The sequence below is a fragment of the Onychomys torridus genome, chromosome 11 (assembly GCF_903995425.1).
Source record: "Onychomys torridus chromosome 11, mOncTor1.1, whole genome shotgun sequence".
In the NCBI taxonomy this organism is placed as follows: Eukaryota; Metazoa; Chordata; class Mammalia; order Rodentia; family Cricetidae; genus Onychomys; species Onychomys torridus.
The window spans coordinates 15003823-15019619 of NC_050453.1; the positions used below are offsets into that span (position 1 = coordinate 15003823).

The 15797-nt window shown below is 48.6% G+C and overlaps 1 protein-coding gene across 1 annotated transcript in view; it reads right to left on the reverse strand.

Moving 5' to 3' along the window:
• Positions 1-3271: 3271 nt before the first annotated feature.
• The window catches only part of Parp1 (poly(ADP-ribose) polymerase 1), a 69391-nt gene continuing 56865 nt past the window's right edge, over positions 3272-15797 (reverse strand). Inside the window, 11 exon segments of the mRNA XM_036202588.1 lie at positions 3272-3734; positions 3992-4106; positions 4586-4647; positions 5249-5376; positions 6026-6178; positions 6877-6975; positions 8943-9011; positions 9013-9072; positions 9501-9623; positions 10517-10600; positions 12283-12411. Coding sequence (XP_036058481.1) covers positions 3653-3734; positions 3992-4106; positions 4586-4647; positions 5249-5376; positions 6026-6178; positions 6877-6975; positions 8943-9011; positions 9013-9072; positions 9501-9623; positions 10517-10600; positions 12283-12411 — 1104 coding nt within the window. The 3' untranslated portion in view covers positions 3272-3652.

A 15797-nucleotide genomic window follows, 5' to 3' on the forward strand; every position in this document is an offset into this window, starting at 1 on the left:
ACCTTTGAAATAAAATTCTGAGCCCATTTACATAAGGATCCAGGCCACCTATCCTGTGTTTTCTGTTTCTCTCCTCTCTATTTCTAACTTAAGTCTCTTATCCCTCATTCCTCAGGAGTTCCTGGGGTAAATATGTGTGGGAGCTGGTCCCCTACAGTGCAGCAAGCACTTTCCCCATGAAGCCATCACCCCAGCCCCCCAAATCAGCTTTTTCATGAGACAAGTGTCTCATAGTTTAGTCCAGGTTGGCACTGAGAAACAAAGCCCACTGCCTGTGTCCACAGTGCTGGAAATATAGGCACCAGCTAACTGCCAATAAAGTCACTGTTAATGTGCACACTCTTAATAGAGACCTAGCTTTTGTAGGCTAGGAAGTCATCCCACAAAAGCTCAATGTGACTAGCTTATTTTATTTTTAAATTAAAGAAAAACTGAGACCAACTCATGTAGCCCAGTCTGGCCTTGAAACTTCCAAGTGCTAGGATTACAGGCGTGTGCCACCATGTTACCATCAGCGTACCCCCGTGCACACATTGGGGCCTGTGCCACCCCTGTATCTCAGCTATCCTAAAATCCAAGTTATAATGTTCACACCGAAATCAAGTTCCAAACAGACCACTCCACAGCAGCTTTGAAGTGTGCTGTGGGATGTTGGAGTTGTTCTCACCTCCGCCAAGAGGGCAACACTCAAATATAGGTAGATAACAGAACCCTGCTGGCCAACACACTGGAGGAATGTACAGTGCCTCTCAGCCCCCCTGAACACAGGCGTGCGCTGCACTGCAGTGTGGTCTGAGACAGCTAAAGGATGATGCTGAACAGATACTGTCCAAGGGTTGCTCATCCAGACACAGGCAGGGGGCAGCTCACCACGGAGGCAGAGTGTACCTCTTTTGTGGAGCAAGGTTGTTGTTGGTTCTGTGGACATACAAGCATGTGCCCTAAGCCCTGATTTTTAATTTTAATTTCTAGATTGGCTGATCTCATCTTTGGTTGCTGTGGGAGTCTAAAATGGCCCCACAGGCTCACTGGGAGTGGCACTATTAGGAGGTGTGGCTTTGTGGGAGGAAGTGTGTCACTGGGGGTGGGCTTTGAGGTTTCAGGAGTTCTAGCCACGTCTAGTGGCTCACTGTCCCTTCCTGCTGCCTGTAGATCTAGATGCAGAACTCTCAGCTCTCTCTCCAGTACTGAGTGTGCCTGCACGCCACCATGCCAGTAACGCAATAAACCCCTCAACCTGTAAAACAGCCCCAATTATTAGATGTTTTTTTTATAAAAGCAGCGGTGGTGGCACACGCCTTTAACCCCAGCACTGGGGAGGCAGAGCTAGACAGATCTCTGTGAGTTCAAGGGCAGCCTGGTCTAAGAGCGAGTTCCAAGACAGCCAGGGGTACACAGAGAAACCCTGTCTTGAAAAAACAAGTGAAGAAACAAAAAGTAAAATAAAGAGTTGCTATGGTCATGGTGTCACCTCACAGTGATAGAAACCCTAAGACAGTTGTTATTCTCAGGGTAAGACTTGAATTTCTTCCCCTCGGTCCATTCCCCCAAGACAGGGTTTCTCTGTGTAGTTCTGGATGTCTTAGAACTCAAGATCCGCCTGCCTCTGTGCTGGGATTAAAGGTGTGTCACCACCGCCCAATCAGACTCGAATTGCTTCAACATGAAGTAAACATTGTATGACATGTATGTCCCTTCTTGAAATAAAATAGAAATGGGAATCTGTGTTAGTTATTATGGTGTGCTTACCCCGTGAGGAACATGCCCCGAACATGACAAATCCACAGAAGAGCTGTTTATTAATATAGGGTAGAGGATAGAGGTGACAGGCCTGTGTGAAGCACACACGTGAGTGAGGAGAGGAGAGGAGAGAAGAGGAGGAGAGGAGAGAGAGAGAGAGAGAAGAGAGACCTGTGCAAAATGGCGCCAGCTTTTTAAAGAGTGAGCCGCGCATGCGTACAGGACTGCATGTGGCTACTCCACGCATGCGTGTAGGTTACATGGCCGCACGTGCGCTTTGCGCAACCATGTAAAGCCATGGAGTCCTAGCAACGAGAGATGTTCTGACTTGGAAATGGCTATTTAGGCGGTCCACCGGGCAAGCCCAACCGTGTGGACATGTTGTAATTTTCTATCAATCTGGGCTTTAGAAATCAGTCTTGATTACTGGGAATCCATTAAGCACCATCCCCAAACTAAAACACTGTGTCTGATCAGGCACTGGAGGGTGACTGCGTTTCTCTGCTGTTAAAGGTAACTGGTAGCTGATGAGCTTTATGGAGATGTTCAAGTTAGATACAGCAAAGGCAAGAACTTAGAGACCGACACTTCCTCACGCCCCTCAGTCTAACTGCAGCCATGCACCTGGGCTCTCCAGGACACAACTGCAGATCATAAAGGACACTAACTGCTCAAGTTAGAATTTTTAAGTTTTTTTTTTTTCCTTCCTGTCTTGAATAAGTTCTGCCTTTTATTTTTCTCACCAAAAATAAAACTACCACCAACAAAGCAACTCCAAATTTGAAGTCCTTGGGGTTAGGGGATGTTGGGAGTCCTCTCAGCCTCTGGTGGCTACGATACTGGGCCTGTGCCTCTTGCCTGTGAGTCCTAGACCCCTCTATAAAAGGTCAAAAGAGGCTCTGACTTTCAGAACTGAATCTAACATTGAACTATGACTTTCAAATTCCAGAAAGCTTTAGGATGCATGCCCTGTGGCTTTGGGACGGTATAGTGAGTCATAATGCCTTGCCAAGTATTAGTAATCTGAAGGGATCCTTCCCTATGGGTATGACACTCTTAGGGTTCAGGGCCTCTGTAGATCTCTTACCTTGAAGGTAACCATATCCCTGTCAGAGGAGATGAGCCACACAACACAGGAACAGATATCCATTCGCATTTTAATTGAGAACTATTAGCCCTTTGGGTGGCTGTACTGATTACAGGCGGTTCAATTGGAAGACAAAATTGCTCATGGATGAAGCAAGAATCCCAAATACAACTTGGAACTGACCACATTACAGACTCAGTTTCCCCACCTAAGTGCTTCAGGAAGTCCCTTCTTTTCTGGTTACCCTGCATCTGTGACTGAAAACCAAAGCAAAAGCCCAGAAGGCTAAGAAGGGACAGGAGGTACAACATAAAAGAAAATCTATATAGTAGGAAATTAGCTTTTATTTTTAGCTTAAAATAAATGCTTAACATTTTGCCAAAAACAAAACCAAAGACAAACCTTTGAAAAAAAAAAAAAAAAAAAAAAAAAAAAAAAAGGAGGAAGCACATTTTTCCTTCCCTGGGGAAACCAGTAAGGCAGACATCGTGACTGTGACGTGGCTTGTTTTTTTTCCTTAGGACTAGTCTAGGCAAACAAAACAAAACCCTCTCCCCAACTTCTCCTCTACTGTCAGCTGTGTCTATTAGGGCTGTGCCTGAAGGCTAAAACCCCAAACAACCCTCCCACCGAGTCAGCATGGACAAGGGACTTGAACCCGGAGCCCTTTAACCTGTCTCTATAAATCCTAAGGAGATTCGGTGAGGGTGCCACCCTTAGGCATCGGTGTGGCTGAGGTTTTGTGGTGTCTGTGGTGCAGAGGTGCCAGGGGGACTTTACCCCCAGGCTCTGGGTGCTGGGTGCTGGGTGCAGCACACCCTCACTTTACCACAGGGACGTCTTAAAATTGAACTTCAGTTTCAGCAGGTATTTCAGATTCACCTGAGCAATGTCGTAGACAATGTACCTGGGGAGAGCCGCGGTCAAGGAGCCAACCATTGAATCCTGTGACCCTCTTCACACTGAACCCCCTCAAAGAGGGGGAAGGCTGGTGCCCAGAGAGCCAGGTTTACCCATACAGCACAGAGTCAGACCTCAAGTGCACACAGGAGACCATCCAGGGGAAAAAGCTGCCACCATCCCCATATAAGCTGCCCTGGGCGGGGAGAGCATACATACCTGCTGGTACAGTTCCAGAACACACACACAGCCATGAAAGGATACTCGTTATACAGTAGGCATGTGTCATTAACACCTGATGGGATCCCTGTGCCCAGGGGAACCTCTACACCCTCCAGGGTGATGCTGGCCGAAGGGTCAGGGGTGGTCTTGCCCAAACCTGTAAGGTAGAACAGTCAAGTGCTGGGAGTGACAGGGGATGTGTAAGAGGGCGTGTGAAAATGTGCTGGGTATATGACATCTACTTTATGTAAGATGTGTGTGTGTTCACTTTAAACATCCTTCAGATGCAAACATGGAAGCTATAAACGTTCCAAGGCACCAGTCTAAACTGGCCAACACTCCAAGGCCTTGGTCATCATGTGCTACCCACTCAACAGTTCCAGGTGCACCAGAGGTCCCTCCTGGCCCGACACAACTGGTCAAGATGTCAAGCCAGCAGGGCTCTCTCTGGTTTGGTTCCTGGTGTCCCAGAGTTTCTATGGCATTTATGGTACGAGCTGCAGCCACAGGAACAAAACAGTTTTGGTTTAAATAAGCCTCCAGCAGCCCGCTCTAAGAGTCCAGCCTTGGAGGAAAGGTCGGTCTCCCCCCGCCCCCCACCCCCCACCCCTGCACGTCAGGCTGGAGGGACAGTACCTTTGACACTGTGCTTGCCCTTGGGTAACTTGCTGATATGTGAGGCATGCTTGAGTTCATACCTGTTCAAAAGAAGACAGTCTCAGACTAGCCCCTGGTCACTGGGCTCCCAAACCAATAGTCATCAGCATCCTCACTGTCAGGTCGACTACACGCCCACAGAACTCTGCCCTTAACTGGAACCTCCCTCCCCAGCTCCCGAACTCTTCGGAACCCAGAGTGTTAGCAGAGAGCCTACAACAACTGCCGCTGCTGGGGGTATTCCCAAAGAAGGGCCTGTCGGGGCCGTGGCCAGCTGTTGGCCGGTTCCTGTCTGGTCTACCCTACGACCAGCTCACCATCTTGCTCTTCTGGTCACAGTTCACAGGTCAGGAGGTTGCCTGGAGGAAGCTGGAGGAATTCCATCTTCCCTTTGAAGACCGGCCTCCCTGCTTCCCTGGTCTGCAGAAGGACTCATGCCGCTGTCCCTGGCCTCCTGCACTCCTTCCCCTGGGTTTCCATAGCACCCCTGGACCCCCTTCCATCCACTGTCTATTGCTCTTACAGGCCAAGAACCCTGACTCCTGAGTCCACTAACTGGTGGCAGATTTCCATGGTTGTCGCCCGGCCAAGGAGACTCCTGGTCCACTCTACCCACCCTGGCCTCAGAGCCAGGGTACTCACATGTTTCCAAGGGCAACTTCTCCCAACAGGATCAAGCCAATCGGGTCTCCCTGAGATGTGTGGCAGTAGTTCGCACTTTTGGATACCATATCGGCAAAGTAGATCCCTTTTCCAAACATGTAGCCTGTCTGGAGAGTTGGAAGAGGGACAGCTGAAGACCTCCCCAGAGGCAGTCAGTGAGGCAGTCCAGTGAGCACCTACACAGCCACTGCGGGAAGTCACGTGACAGCTCAGGACGCCATTTTCTCCTGTCCAAGTCTCATGAGGGTAATGTGAAGATTTAACGAGTTAATAATCACTATCAGACCAGGCCCCACACACATACACACCCAGCAAACACTGGCTACTCCTAATCCCTGGGTAAGTGAAGTGGGAGGCTTTGGAACAGCAGGTGAGGGGCTGAGATGGCCGTCCCAGAAGGGCCAGACCTATCACCCAGCAGGTGACAGCTTATCTATTTCCTTGTCCTGTTTATTTTATTGGTGGAAATAAAGGAGCTCACAGAGCTGCATGCCTGGGCTCCAAAGCCTTTGCATGTCAACATGTCCAATCAGTCTTCAGAGCATCCTGGTCTAGACACTTCTGTTCCAGAAGCAGTCTCCAACATGTACAGCTGTACTGATGGGCAGGCTGCAGGGTTAGAGAATCTCCCCACAGCTGTACTGATGGGCAGGCTGCAGGGTTAGCGCTCTCCCAGGCACCCAGGGTTCTTTAAGGAGGAAATTACTGCAGGAATAAGTACTTCCTAAGTCCCCATACCCCAGGTCAGCCACCTACCACAGGTGCTTCAGGCGGGGCTATCCGCAGACCCTGTGACAAGATGCCAGCAAAGTTGGTGGTCCTGGACCCATGCCATAGCAACCTCCGATTGTGAAGCTGCTTGAAGGGCTTGTAGCGCTGGCCCTCTCCCTCACGCTCTATCTTAAAGATCTGGGCAGATAGCAAAAGGAAGCAGAAATACTGTTACTATGGACTGATACTGACCACCTGTCCCAAGAACTAGAAAACTTCAGCTTTGTGGCATTATCCACAGGCTAGGATGGGATGATCCAATGCATACGTCCTAAGGATCCACTTAAAAGGGACAAGCCATCAAAAACACTGGCGCTAATACACAGCAGATATGTACCTAAGGAACTTTTGCTTTGAGACTAGTCTATGTAGCCCAGGCTGGCCCTGGCCCTGAGTCTCCTGCCTCAGCCTCCCAAGTGATGGGATTAGAGATGTGTACTACATCCGGCCTAAGGAACTTTATCATGAGCTTCTGGTAATATTTTCTTAACAAAATCTGGGGCACTTTAAATACACTGTTAAAGGGCACAGCCAACTGTACAATACCACTAATTCTCTAGCTCAACAAACAAGTCATTTCTGCTTACCTAAAACAAGGTAGGGATGGCAGTAGTGGCACACACCTTTACTCCCTCCCAGAACTCAGGAGGCACAGACAGAGGCCAGTGGATCTCTATAAATCTGAAGCCAGCCTGGTCTAATAGTGAGCTTCAGGACAGCCAGGACTATAGACCATGTCTCAAAAAAACAAAGTAAAACTCGTTCTGAGCCAGGCCGAGGAAAGCAGGGGATGGGGAGACTGGCAGGACAGAAAGGGGGTGGAGGAGGATTCTTACATCTATCACTTCCAGGTCATAGGCATTGTGTGTGGTCGCATGAGTGTTCTTAACGTACTTCCTGATGACCTCAGCTTCCTCAGAATCTCTGTCAACCACCTGGAAAATAAGCATCTGGAATCAGAGCAGGGAGACCCCCACAGGGCCTCATAAACAATAACGATATATAAGCCTAGAGGATGCCGGAACAGTCCATGCTACCCATGAGTGACACCTTCGGCCTAGGCCAGGGTCCCATGTGCCCAAACATCACTCCTTCATCCACTTGGACTGCTAGGGAAGAAGTTAAGAGTTCTTGTCTACACACTAGAACATAAGATTAGTGAGGTGGAACAAAATTACTCTAGACCAGGAACTCAGCTCACTATGGAACACAAGCTGACATCATTCGATTTCCTTGTCCCTCCCCGAGTCCTGAGGATGAAAAGGGCCTTGCACATGCCCAGCAAGTGCTCTACCACTGACCTGTCCCCTCAGATCGTCTCTCTCTGTCGGCTGAGCACACGCCCAATTATGTGACGTCAAAGGAATTCATACTAAACAAACTGAGCTTATGCAGGAGGCTATGGATAGTCTTTATGTTTTCTTATTCTAAGTTTGGAAAACCTAGGAATTCTATTTGTCTTTGCTGCTTCTTTACCAGGAACCTATAGCTTTCCCACTGAGTGTACATTTGGCACCATCTCCTGCTTGTGAGGCGGGCAGGCATAGGGAACAGTTGTGCTCCCTGGGACTCCACTTGGCTCGGGCTATTGGGCACCCTTCCTCTAACGTGCGTGCGTGCGTGCGTGCGTGCGTGCGTGCGTGCGTGCTTTAGTCCGAGACCCTTGCTTTCATCCTGTGCACACACTGCTCCTGTTTAATACCCTCACAACTCAGCACTCCTCCATCTGCACAGAGCCGGCACACCAACCTCCAAACGAGCCAGTTTCTCCCCTTAATAACCACAAAGTTTAGACAGATTCTATCCAGTTATGTTCTAGCTGTGTTTGGGTACTGAGTAGGAAGGCTGATCAAGCTTCAGTTGGTCTTAGGTATAAACACAACAAGGCAATTTGTATCCTTTTAGTGAACTTTAGTGAACTTCTGCAGAAAATCTTGTGCTGGCTAGTTTTGTGTCAACCTGACACAAGCTATAGTCACTGGAGGGAGCCTCAGCTGAGAAAATCCTTTCACTAGACCGGGCTGCAGGCAAGCCTGTTAGGCATTTTCTTAATTAGAGCAAGCCAGTGAGCAGCACCCTTCCATGGCCTCTGCAGCAGCTCCCGCCTCCAGGTTCTGCCCTGACTTCCTCTGATAATGAACTCTGATGTGCAAGTGTAAGCACCCCCTCTTTCCCAAGTTGCTTTGGTCATGGTGTTCATCACAGAAATAGAAAGTAACCCTAACTAGGACAAATCCTCTCTACCATTTTATGCCTATGTGAAATTTGGTACCGCACGATTAAAACCAGATGCATTATGGGAAGGAGATGTACAGGAGGCAAAAGACATACATAATCAAGCCCGTCAATCAAAATAGAGGATCACCCAACCTATGCTACTTTTGTAATCCCGTGAGCCTTTTTATCCTTTGACTAAGAGGCCAAGAATCTGGAAACACCTGGTCCAGACTCCAAGCCTCAGCACTACATGGACCGATGGGTCCATGCTGCCTGGCAGAAACAGGTGCTGGCTCATTAGACTCTTGCATACTGTAATCCTATCACAGGTATAAAGAAGTAGGCACGTCAGGCTGGGTCAGAGGAACACAGCTCAGGCAGGGCAATTCCCATATGCCTGAGCCTTAAACACACCCGAGTTCAATGGACTACTTGTACCCAAAACAGAAAAGGAACCTTGGCAGGACCCTCAAAATCCAGTCTCCACACCAATCCGAGGCACTAGCTAGCTCAGAACTCTCTGTGCAGGGGCTCTCAGGGACCATCATCACCATCTGGATATGTGAGAGGGCAGGTTCAAGGCCTGGCTGCACATTTAAGGAGCAGTTAAGATGGCCCGAGTGCAGATGTAGACCACTGCTCTTGGGTGAACCACTGATTCCTCGGGAAGGGGCAGGCCTCTCACCTTGATGTCGGTCTTGAGCTTCTCATAGTTGACATCGATGGGGTCCCTACTGCTGTCATCAGACCCCCCCCCTGAGAAGACTATAGGCCACCTCGATGTCCAGGAGGTTGTCCAGCATCTCCACCTTGGCCTGGGGACAGAATAAAGACCTGGGAGGTAAGCCCATAGAAGTCAGTATGTAGAGGACATCCCACAGAGTGGGGAGATCACTTTGTTGGCCAGAGCCTGCCACCACCTCTCACTCAACAGTGGACTCACAGGCATTTCCTGACATGCTGATGAGGCTCTGAAGCCTGGGGAAGTGAGGAGCAGACGTCAGAACTCTTACACATGAGTGATAGGCAGGGAAACAGATGCCACTAAGGATGCCACACTGATCTTAGTCAGGGACTTGTGGGGGTCTTAATGTGGGGACAGAGAAACGGTCTTCTTGGCTAGTGACAATTTCCTAGACTTGGTAAAGCAAAGGGAAGAAACTGTAGATCCTGCTCTGATAGAACACAGTAAGAAGGGCATCCCCAGGAGGAAGACCAGCCCTGGCCAGCCCAGGGCTACTACCTGCACACTGTCTGCGTTGTTCAGGAGTGGGGGCTTCTTCATTCCGAAGTCATGGGGGATCAGGGTGTAGAAGCGATTCGAGAGATCCAGGATCTGGGAGTCACTGCTGCCTTGGGACACTGCCTGGAAGGGGACAGGAGGAACACAGGACTGAACCGACTGCTGTGTGCACAAGCCGGCAAATGGTCACGACAGCTCCTTCTCACTGGAGTGGCGGCATCGAGCAGGCCAGGACCATGGTCCTGGACCATAACAGCACAGCTTAATCACACCAAGAACTACATTACCATACACTCCACACAAAGTGCCATTGCAAACTCTATGTGCTGGGCTCATGGCTACAGCTATAAAATTCCTTTGGTTTTTATGCTTGAAAACTGTTCAGCTGGGCACAGTGGCACACTCCCTAATCTCAGCACTCAAAGGCAGGTGGATCTGAGTTGAGGCCAACCAGGTCTACACAGTTTCAGGCCATCGAGGGTCACATAGAGGGACCCTGTCTCAAAGAAACAAAAAGAAAACTTCATAATGTTGGGGAGTATGAGCCAAAAAGAGCTTGAACTGGGAAGCCCAAACAATGTCAGTGGAGGTAGGGCACAAGGTCACTGCTCAGAGGCACCCAGATTCTAAAGCTCACTCCAGGCTTAGTGTTCCAGCAGCAGAAAGTATAACTTGCTGGTGCTTCTTTTTTTTCTCACAAGAGGCTGCACCCCACCCTCAAATACAAGCAGAACCTTCTGGTCTCTTGAGGATGTCACTAAAAAGCCCTAGGGCTGTGAACACACTAAATAAAATTCTCCACCAAATTTCTAAGGAGTTTATTACATATATAAATAATAATGCTTTTAGTTAGCAGATATTTTGTTAACAATCATTGGCCAGTGACAGGGATTTTAATATTTACTAAACTGATAAAAACAAAACAAAACAAAAAAACAACAACAACAACAACAAAAAAAAAAACAAAAGCAAAAAAAACCAACCCAAACCAACTCAACCCTGAGGTGCTTGTTTACCTGCTGGACCTCACTAAGGATGGAGTAGGCAGCCTGGATCTGCCTTCTGCTCAGCTTCCCCAAGGGCATCTTCTGAAGGTCAATCTGGGGAGACAGGGGAAGTAAAGGCTGGGCATTCTGTAGAGCGGTGATAGGACACAGTCCCCTCATAGATCAGGGGACCACCTGCACAGAAGTTACAACCCTTTTACCCCATGTAACAGCAGCCCAATGGGTACAGCTCAGCACTTCCGAAGGACGAGGCAACATGATTCCAACCAATCCCATAGGACCAATGTGATGGATGGAGCCTCCCATTGCAGGCTGCATTGCCCAGGACTCCAGAGGAAGGCAGGGTACCCTTGCTGCCATCCAGTTCAGAAACATGAGCCTCCAATTTCCAAGTGGCAAGCATTATTTTTCAAGAACACACACCTGACTCAGCACTTCCTTTATAAATTAGCCACCCCAAAAGGCTATACATTTGTTCTCAACAACACTATGACTAACCACTGTTAATCAGGATCTTGAGCCGAGAAGGCCGAGGCATGGTCATTTTGTTACAGTGATGAAAGGCAGACAGTTCCCCAAAAACCAGATTAACTGTTTCAAGGGATACTACTCCGTCCTGAGTGAATCGGCCTGTGCTGTTCACTAAGTGCTTGAGGTGAGACACCCGTGTGCCACAAGACCCTGCACTCTCTGCTGTAAGAACGTGGCACTGGACACACCCACCAGAACCCCTTGATCTGCAAGGCAGCCCAGCTTCTGGACTCACGGCTGGCCAAGCACAGAGGTCTCCTCCTGCCTCAACTGCTGGGGAGACTGGAGGGGAGATGCCTGACTTAGCCTGTGGTCCTGGCCATGCAGGCCCAATCAGGAGCATTACTGTTTCAACTGCCATTATCTCACCTCCAGCCTGTCTCTTTTTCTGCCTCATGTATGTAAGGCAAGCACTCTACCACAGCTATGCCTAACTCCAACTTTTAAGAAAGAGTTGATTGAGTTTGATTGACTAGAGCATGGGTCAAGTCAGTGGTGGTCACATTTTTTTTTATAGTTGAAAAATTACTTTTTGTTTTTTTTGTTTTGTTTTTTCGAGATAGGGTTTTTCTGTGTAACTTTGCGCCTTTCCTGGAACTCACTTTGTAGACCAGGCTGGACTCGAACTCACAGAGATCCGCCTGGCTCTGCCTCCCGAGTGCTGGGATTAAAGGCGCGCGCCACCAACGCCTGGCTAAAAAAATTTGAAAAATATTTCTATCCATGACTGTTTTGTTTACATGCATGCCTATGTACCACTTGGGTACCTAGTGCCTGTGGAGGCCAAAAGACAGCACCAGATTCCCTTGAACTGGAGTTGCAGAGGGTTGTGGGCTGCCATGTAGGTGCTAGAAATTGACCCCAGGTCCTCTGGTAGAGCAGCGAGTGCTCTTATCTACTAAGCCATTCTCTCTCCAGTCCAGTTTCCTTTTTCTACAAGTGAACAAAGTCTTGGACTTCCACTGACATCAGCTAGCTGGTACGTTTGAGCCCCAAAGAACCAGACCTACTCACCCTAATACAGAAACAAACCGGGAAAGGCACAAGAGGCCCAGGGCCCAGGGCCCGACCTCTGCGGTACACTGATGTTCCACAGCACAGTGAGGCTTGGCAAGCCGGAGGGGGACAAGGACGTGCACCCCCTCCCCCCTTTTCTAAGAGAGGAAGAATCATAGTGGAGAGCCCGCCAGGCTTGGCACCCACCACCACGCTCAGCCAATGAGCAGACGCGGCTCAGCACCCACCTCGTACTCCACCAAGGCTTTCTTCATGCTCTCCACGTCGAAGATCATCCCTACAAGCTCCTGCACTGGCTTTGGGAGCTTCGACTTAGTGCCAGGCTTCACTGTCAGCTTCTTCACCGCCTCCTCGTCCTTCAGGGTGGCAGGGAACCCGGAAGAGGACAAAGGGTAGTGTCATCAGGGCTTACCCACAGGTAACTAGGATGCAGGATAGGATACTTGCGAGCAAAAAAGCCAAATGTTCACGAAAACTCTCCCGACAATGGTGGCCAGGAGTAGTTCTGCACTGGCAAAATAATTCCCAAGCCCAGGACTGCTTCAGATTCCTGTTTGAGCTGTCCTGACAATGGCTGCCCCACAGAAGCTGTTGCCCATGCACATCCACACCCACTTTGGAAGGGATGGCTGCTATGAAAATGAAGTTCAGATCAATGGGCAGGAACCTGTTAGTAGACAAAGTCTTCCCTTTCCCTGTCCCTGCTACCCAGGGCCAGCTGCTGCAGGACCCTGTCGACATGGTTTCCCTACAATGTCTATTCTCGGTCTCATTTTCTGTCAGCCAGCTTGACAGAGATGCGGTATCTCTCAGCAACTGCTGGACCTCTTCAGCTTCTGTTCTCTGAGATTGTACTGCCTAATGAACTAATAGTACCTAAGATTTCACTCCTGCCTCCTGGAGAACTGGGCTAGGTCAAGACCAAGTGCGTTGTGATTGCCTCCTCCAGCTTTCATACCTAAGCCCTGAGCAGGCAGGCGCTGTGCTGGTCCCTGTCACGTGATGCAGTGTATGGGATGGATTCGCAATGGCCAATGAGCTGGGTTGTGGACCTGGATTCTCCCTGGCTAAGCTGCAGTCATCTGTGCTACCAGGGATCCCAGGGGCTGATGTCATTTCCCAGTGGACCTACTCTGCACACAGAGCTCTAGAGGTGCTTTTCTATGCCCTGGGCATGACCTCACCGGAGTGCAAACTGTCTATGGGTTTTAAAAAGACGTACTAAGCACATTATTTATGATCCAGGGACTCCACCTCTTGGCGGTGACCCTGTGAGAGGCACTCAAACATCTGTATGCCTGCCTGAATCACCACAGCAGGTACCCGAAAAGATCTCAGTGTCTAACCACGGGGAGGGAGCTGCTTTGTTTTGATCAGCTATAATTTCTGGCTCAGCCCAAGATGGAGTTCTAAGCAATCTGAAGAAATAATTTTGTTTTGTTTTGTTTTGTTTTTGTTTTTGAGTCAGGGTTTCTCTGTGTAGTTTTGGTGCCTGTCCGAGATCTCACTCTGTAGACCAGACCAGGCTGGCCTTGAAATCACAGAGATCCGCCTTATGGGTGCTGGGATTAAAGGCGCGTGCCATCACCACCCAGGCCCAAAATGATGTTTTAATTGTGCAAGATGGTACACGTCTTTAGTCCTAGCACTAGAGGTGGACAGATCTCTGCCTGTGAGTTTAAGGTTAGCCTGCTCTACATAGTGAATTCAAGCCAGCAAGACCCTGTCCCCCAAAAAAAGATGCATTAGCTGAACGTAAAACCAGCACTCAAGAGGGTTAGTATAGGTGCCCACTGCCAAGCCTCATGACCTGAGTCTAGTGAAAAACTAATGGAAGCAACCTGAAAAACAAATACAAACCCCAAACAAAAACCGACTACAAAATTAACTATCAACACAACCCCCAACGTTCCAAAAGGAAACAGTACCTTTAGGCAGGTGTTAGTTTATTATGGCAGCTGCTGGCTACATGACAAGCCACTGAGGTTTTGAAGTGCGCCACTCTAAATTAAGCCAAGTACTATGTGAGCAACACACCATGTGTCACAGTACAAACAGGAAATGCTCACAGTTCTGTTGGTGTCAATCACATTAGAGTGAGACCATTTTGCACAATGCTGGGTTAAATTATTAAGGTTAGCTTCATGGTTTCTGCTTTTAAAATGCTAAACTACTTATCTGTCTCACATTGTGCTCCTATGGAAAGTGGTGTCTGGACCCATGGTGTGTGGAGATCCTGGGCCATGAGGGAAGAGATGGGTGTGTACCACATTACCATGTTAGGCAGGATTCCACTATCATGGTAGGAAAAGGACACCAAAGGTAGCCAGATATAGACATATGCCACAACTTTACTGTGGCTACTCCTGGGTAGTTTATTGTCTGTGTCTTTCCCAAAAATTCTGAAATACTGAAGATATTTAATTTAGTGGAGGGAACTACTAAGCCAGACCAAGCCTGGCCACCTAAAGTCCAAGGTCTCATGGTTTCAGCCTCAGCATTTGAAAAGCAAACAAATGGGCTGGAGAGATGGCTCAGAGGTTAAGAGCACCGACTGCTCTTCCAGAGGTCCTGAGTTCAATCCCAGCACCCACATGGTGGCTCACAACCATCTGTAATGAGATCTGGCACCCTCTTCTGTATACTTAATAAAGAAATAAATCCTTAAAAAAAAAAAAAAAAAAAAAAGGGAAAGCAAACAAACACCCTCCCCCTCCCCCCCCAGGGTCTCACTAGGTAACCCTGGCTGCCCTGGAACATTCAATGATGAAGACCTCAAGGTCATAGAGATCCACCTACTCTGTTCTCTGCCCACTGGAATCAAAGGTGCGAGCCACCACACTGGCCTCTAAATTCTTTTTAAAAATAATTCTTAAAAATTTTATGTGCATTGGTGTTTTGCCTTCATGTATGTCTGTGTGAGGGTGTCAGGTCACCTAGAACTGGAGCTATAGACAGTTGTGAGCTGCTATGTGGGTGCCGATCCTTTGGAAGAGCAGCCAGTGCTCTTAACCACCAAGCCATCTCTTCAGCCTCCTCTACATTCTATTTTTAATGCAGAGCTCACACACACCACTTTACAACACGAAGAATTTCTCCTCTGTGGCATGCTAGACCCCGAGGGCTTGGAATCAAAAATCTGCATCCATTTGTAAATCCCTTTTCTTTTACAAAACCAACACGTACAAGCCCTTGACAAGAATACTAATATTGCAAGAGTCTATGTGGCCTTAAGAACGATGTTTTACAGTATGGTGCACGTGCCACAGTCCTAGCATTTCTGGTGCTGAGGCCAGATGACTGCCAGTTTGTCCTGCTGAACAGCAAGCCCCCGACTGAACCAAACGTAATCATCCAGTCACAAAAATACCACCTAAGAGGTAACTGAATGCTGTCTGGTAGGTACCACACAGGAAGAGTTTCAGAGTAGACATGGCTAACACTGGGACTAAATCTATCCTAAGGCAGGATCCTGACGCTAGATCAGTTCACGGCTACAGTTGACACGGGATTCCAGTAAAGTCTTCCAGAAGCTGCTAAGCATTACAAAGAGGCCCTAGAGCAATTTCAGAAACTTCTCTTCCTTCATGTCTGAATCTCTACTGCACAAACCTGTAATCCTGGCACCCAGGAGGCTAAGTGGGAGGGTGAGTTCAAAGCCAGCTTGAGCTCCCCCCATCCTGCTCAAATTTTTTTCTTGGCTACTGAGATGATCATGTAACTTCTGCTCTTCATTCATAGG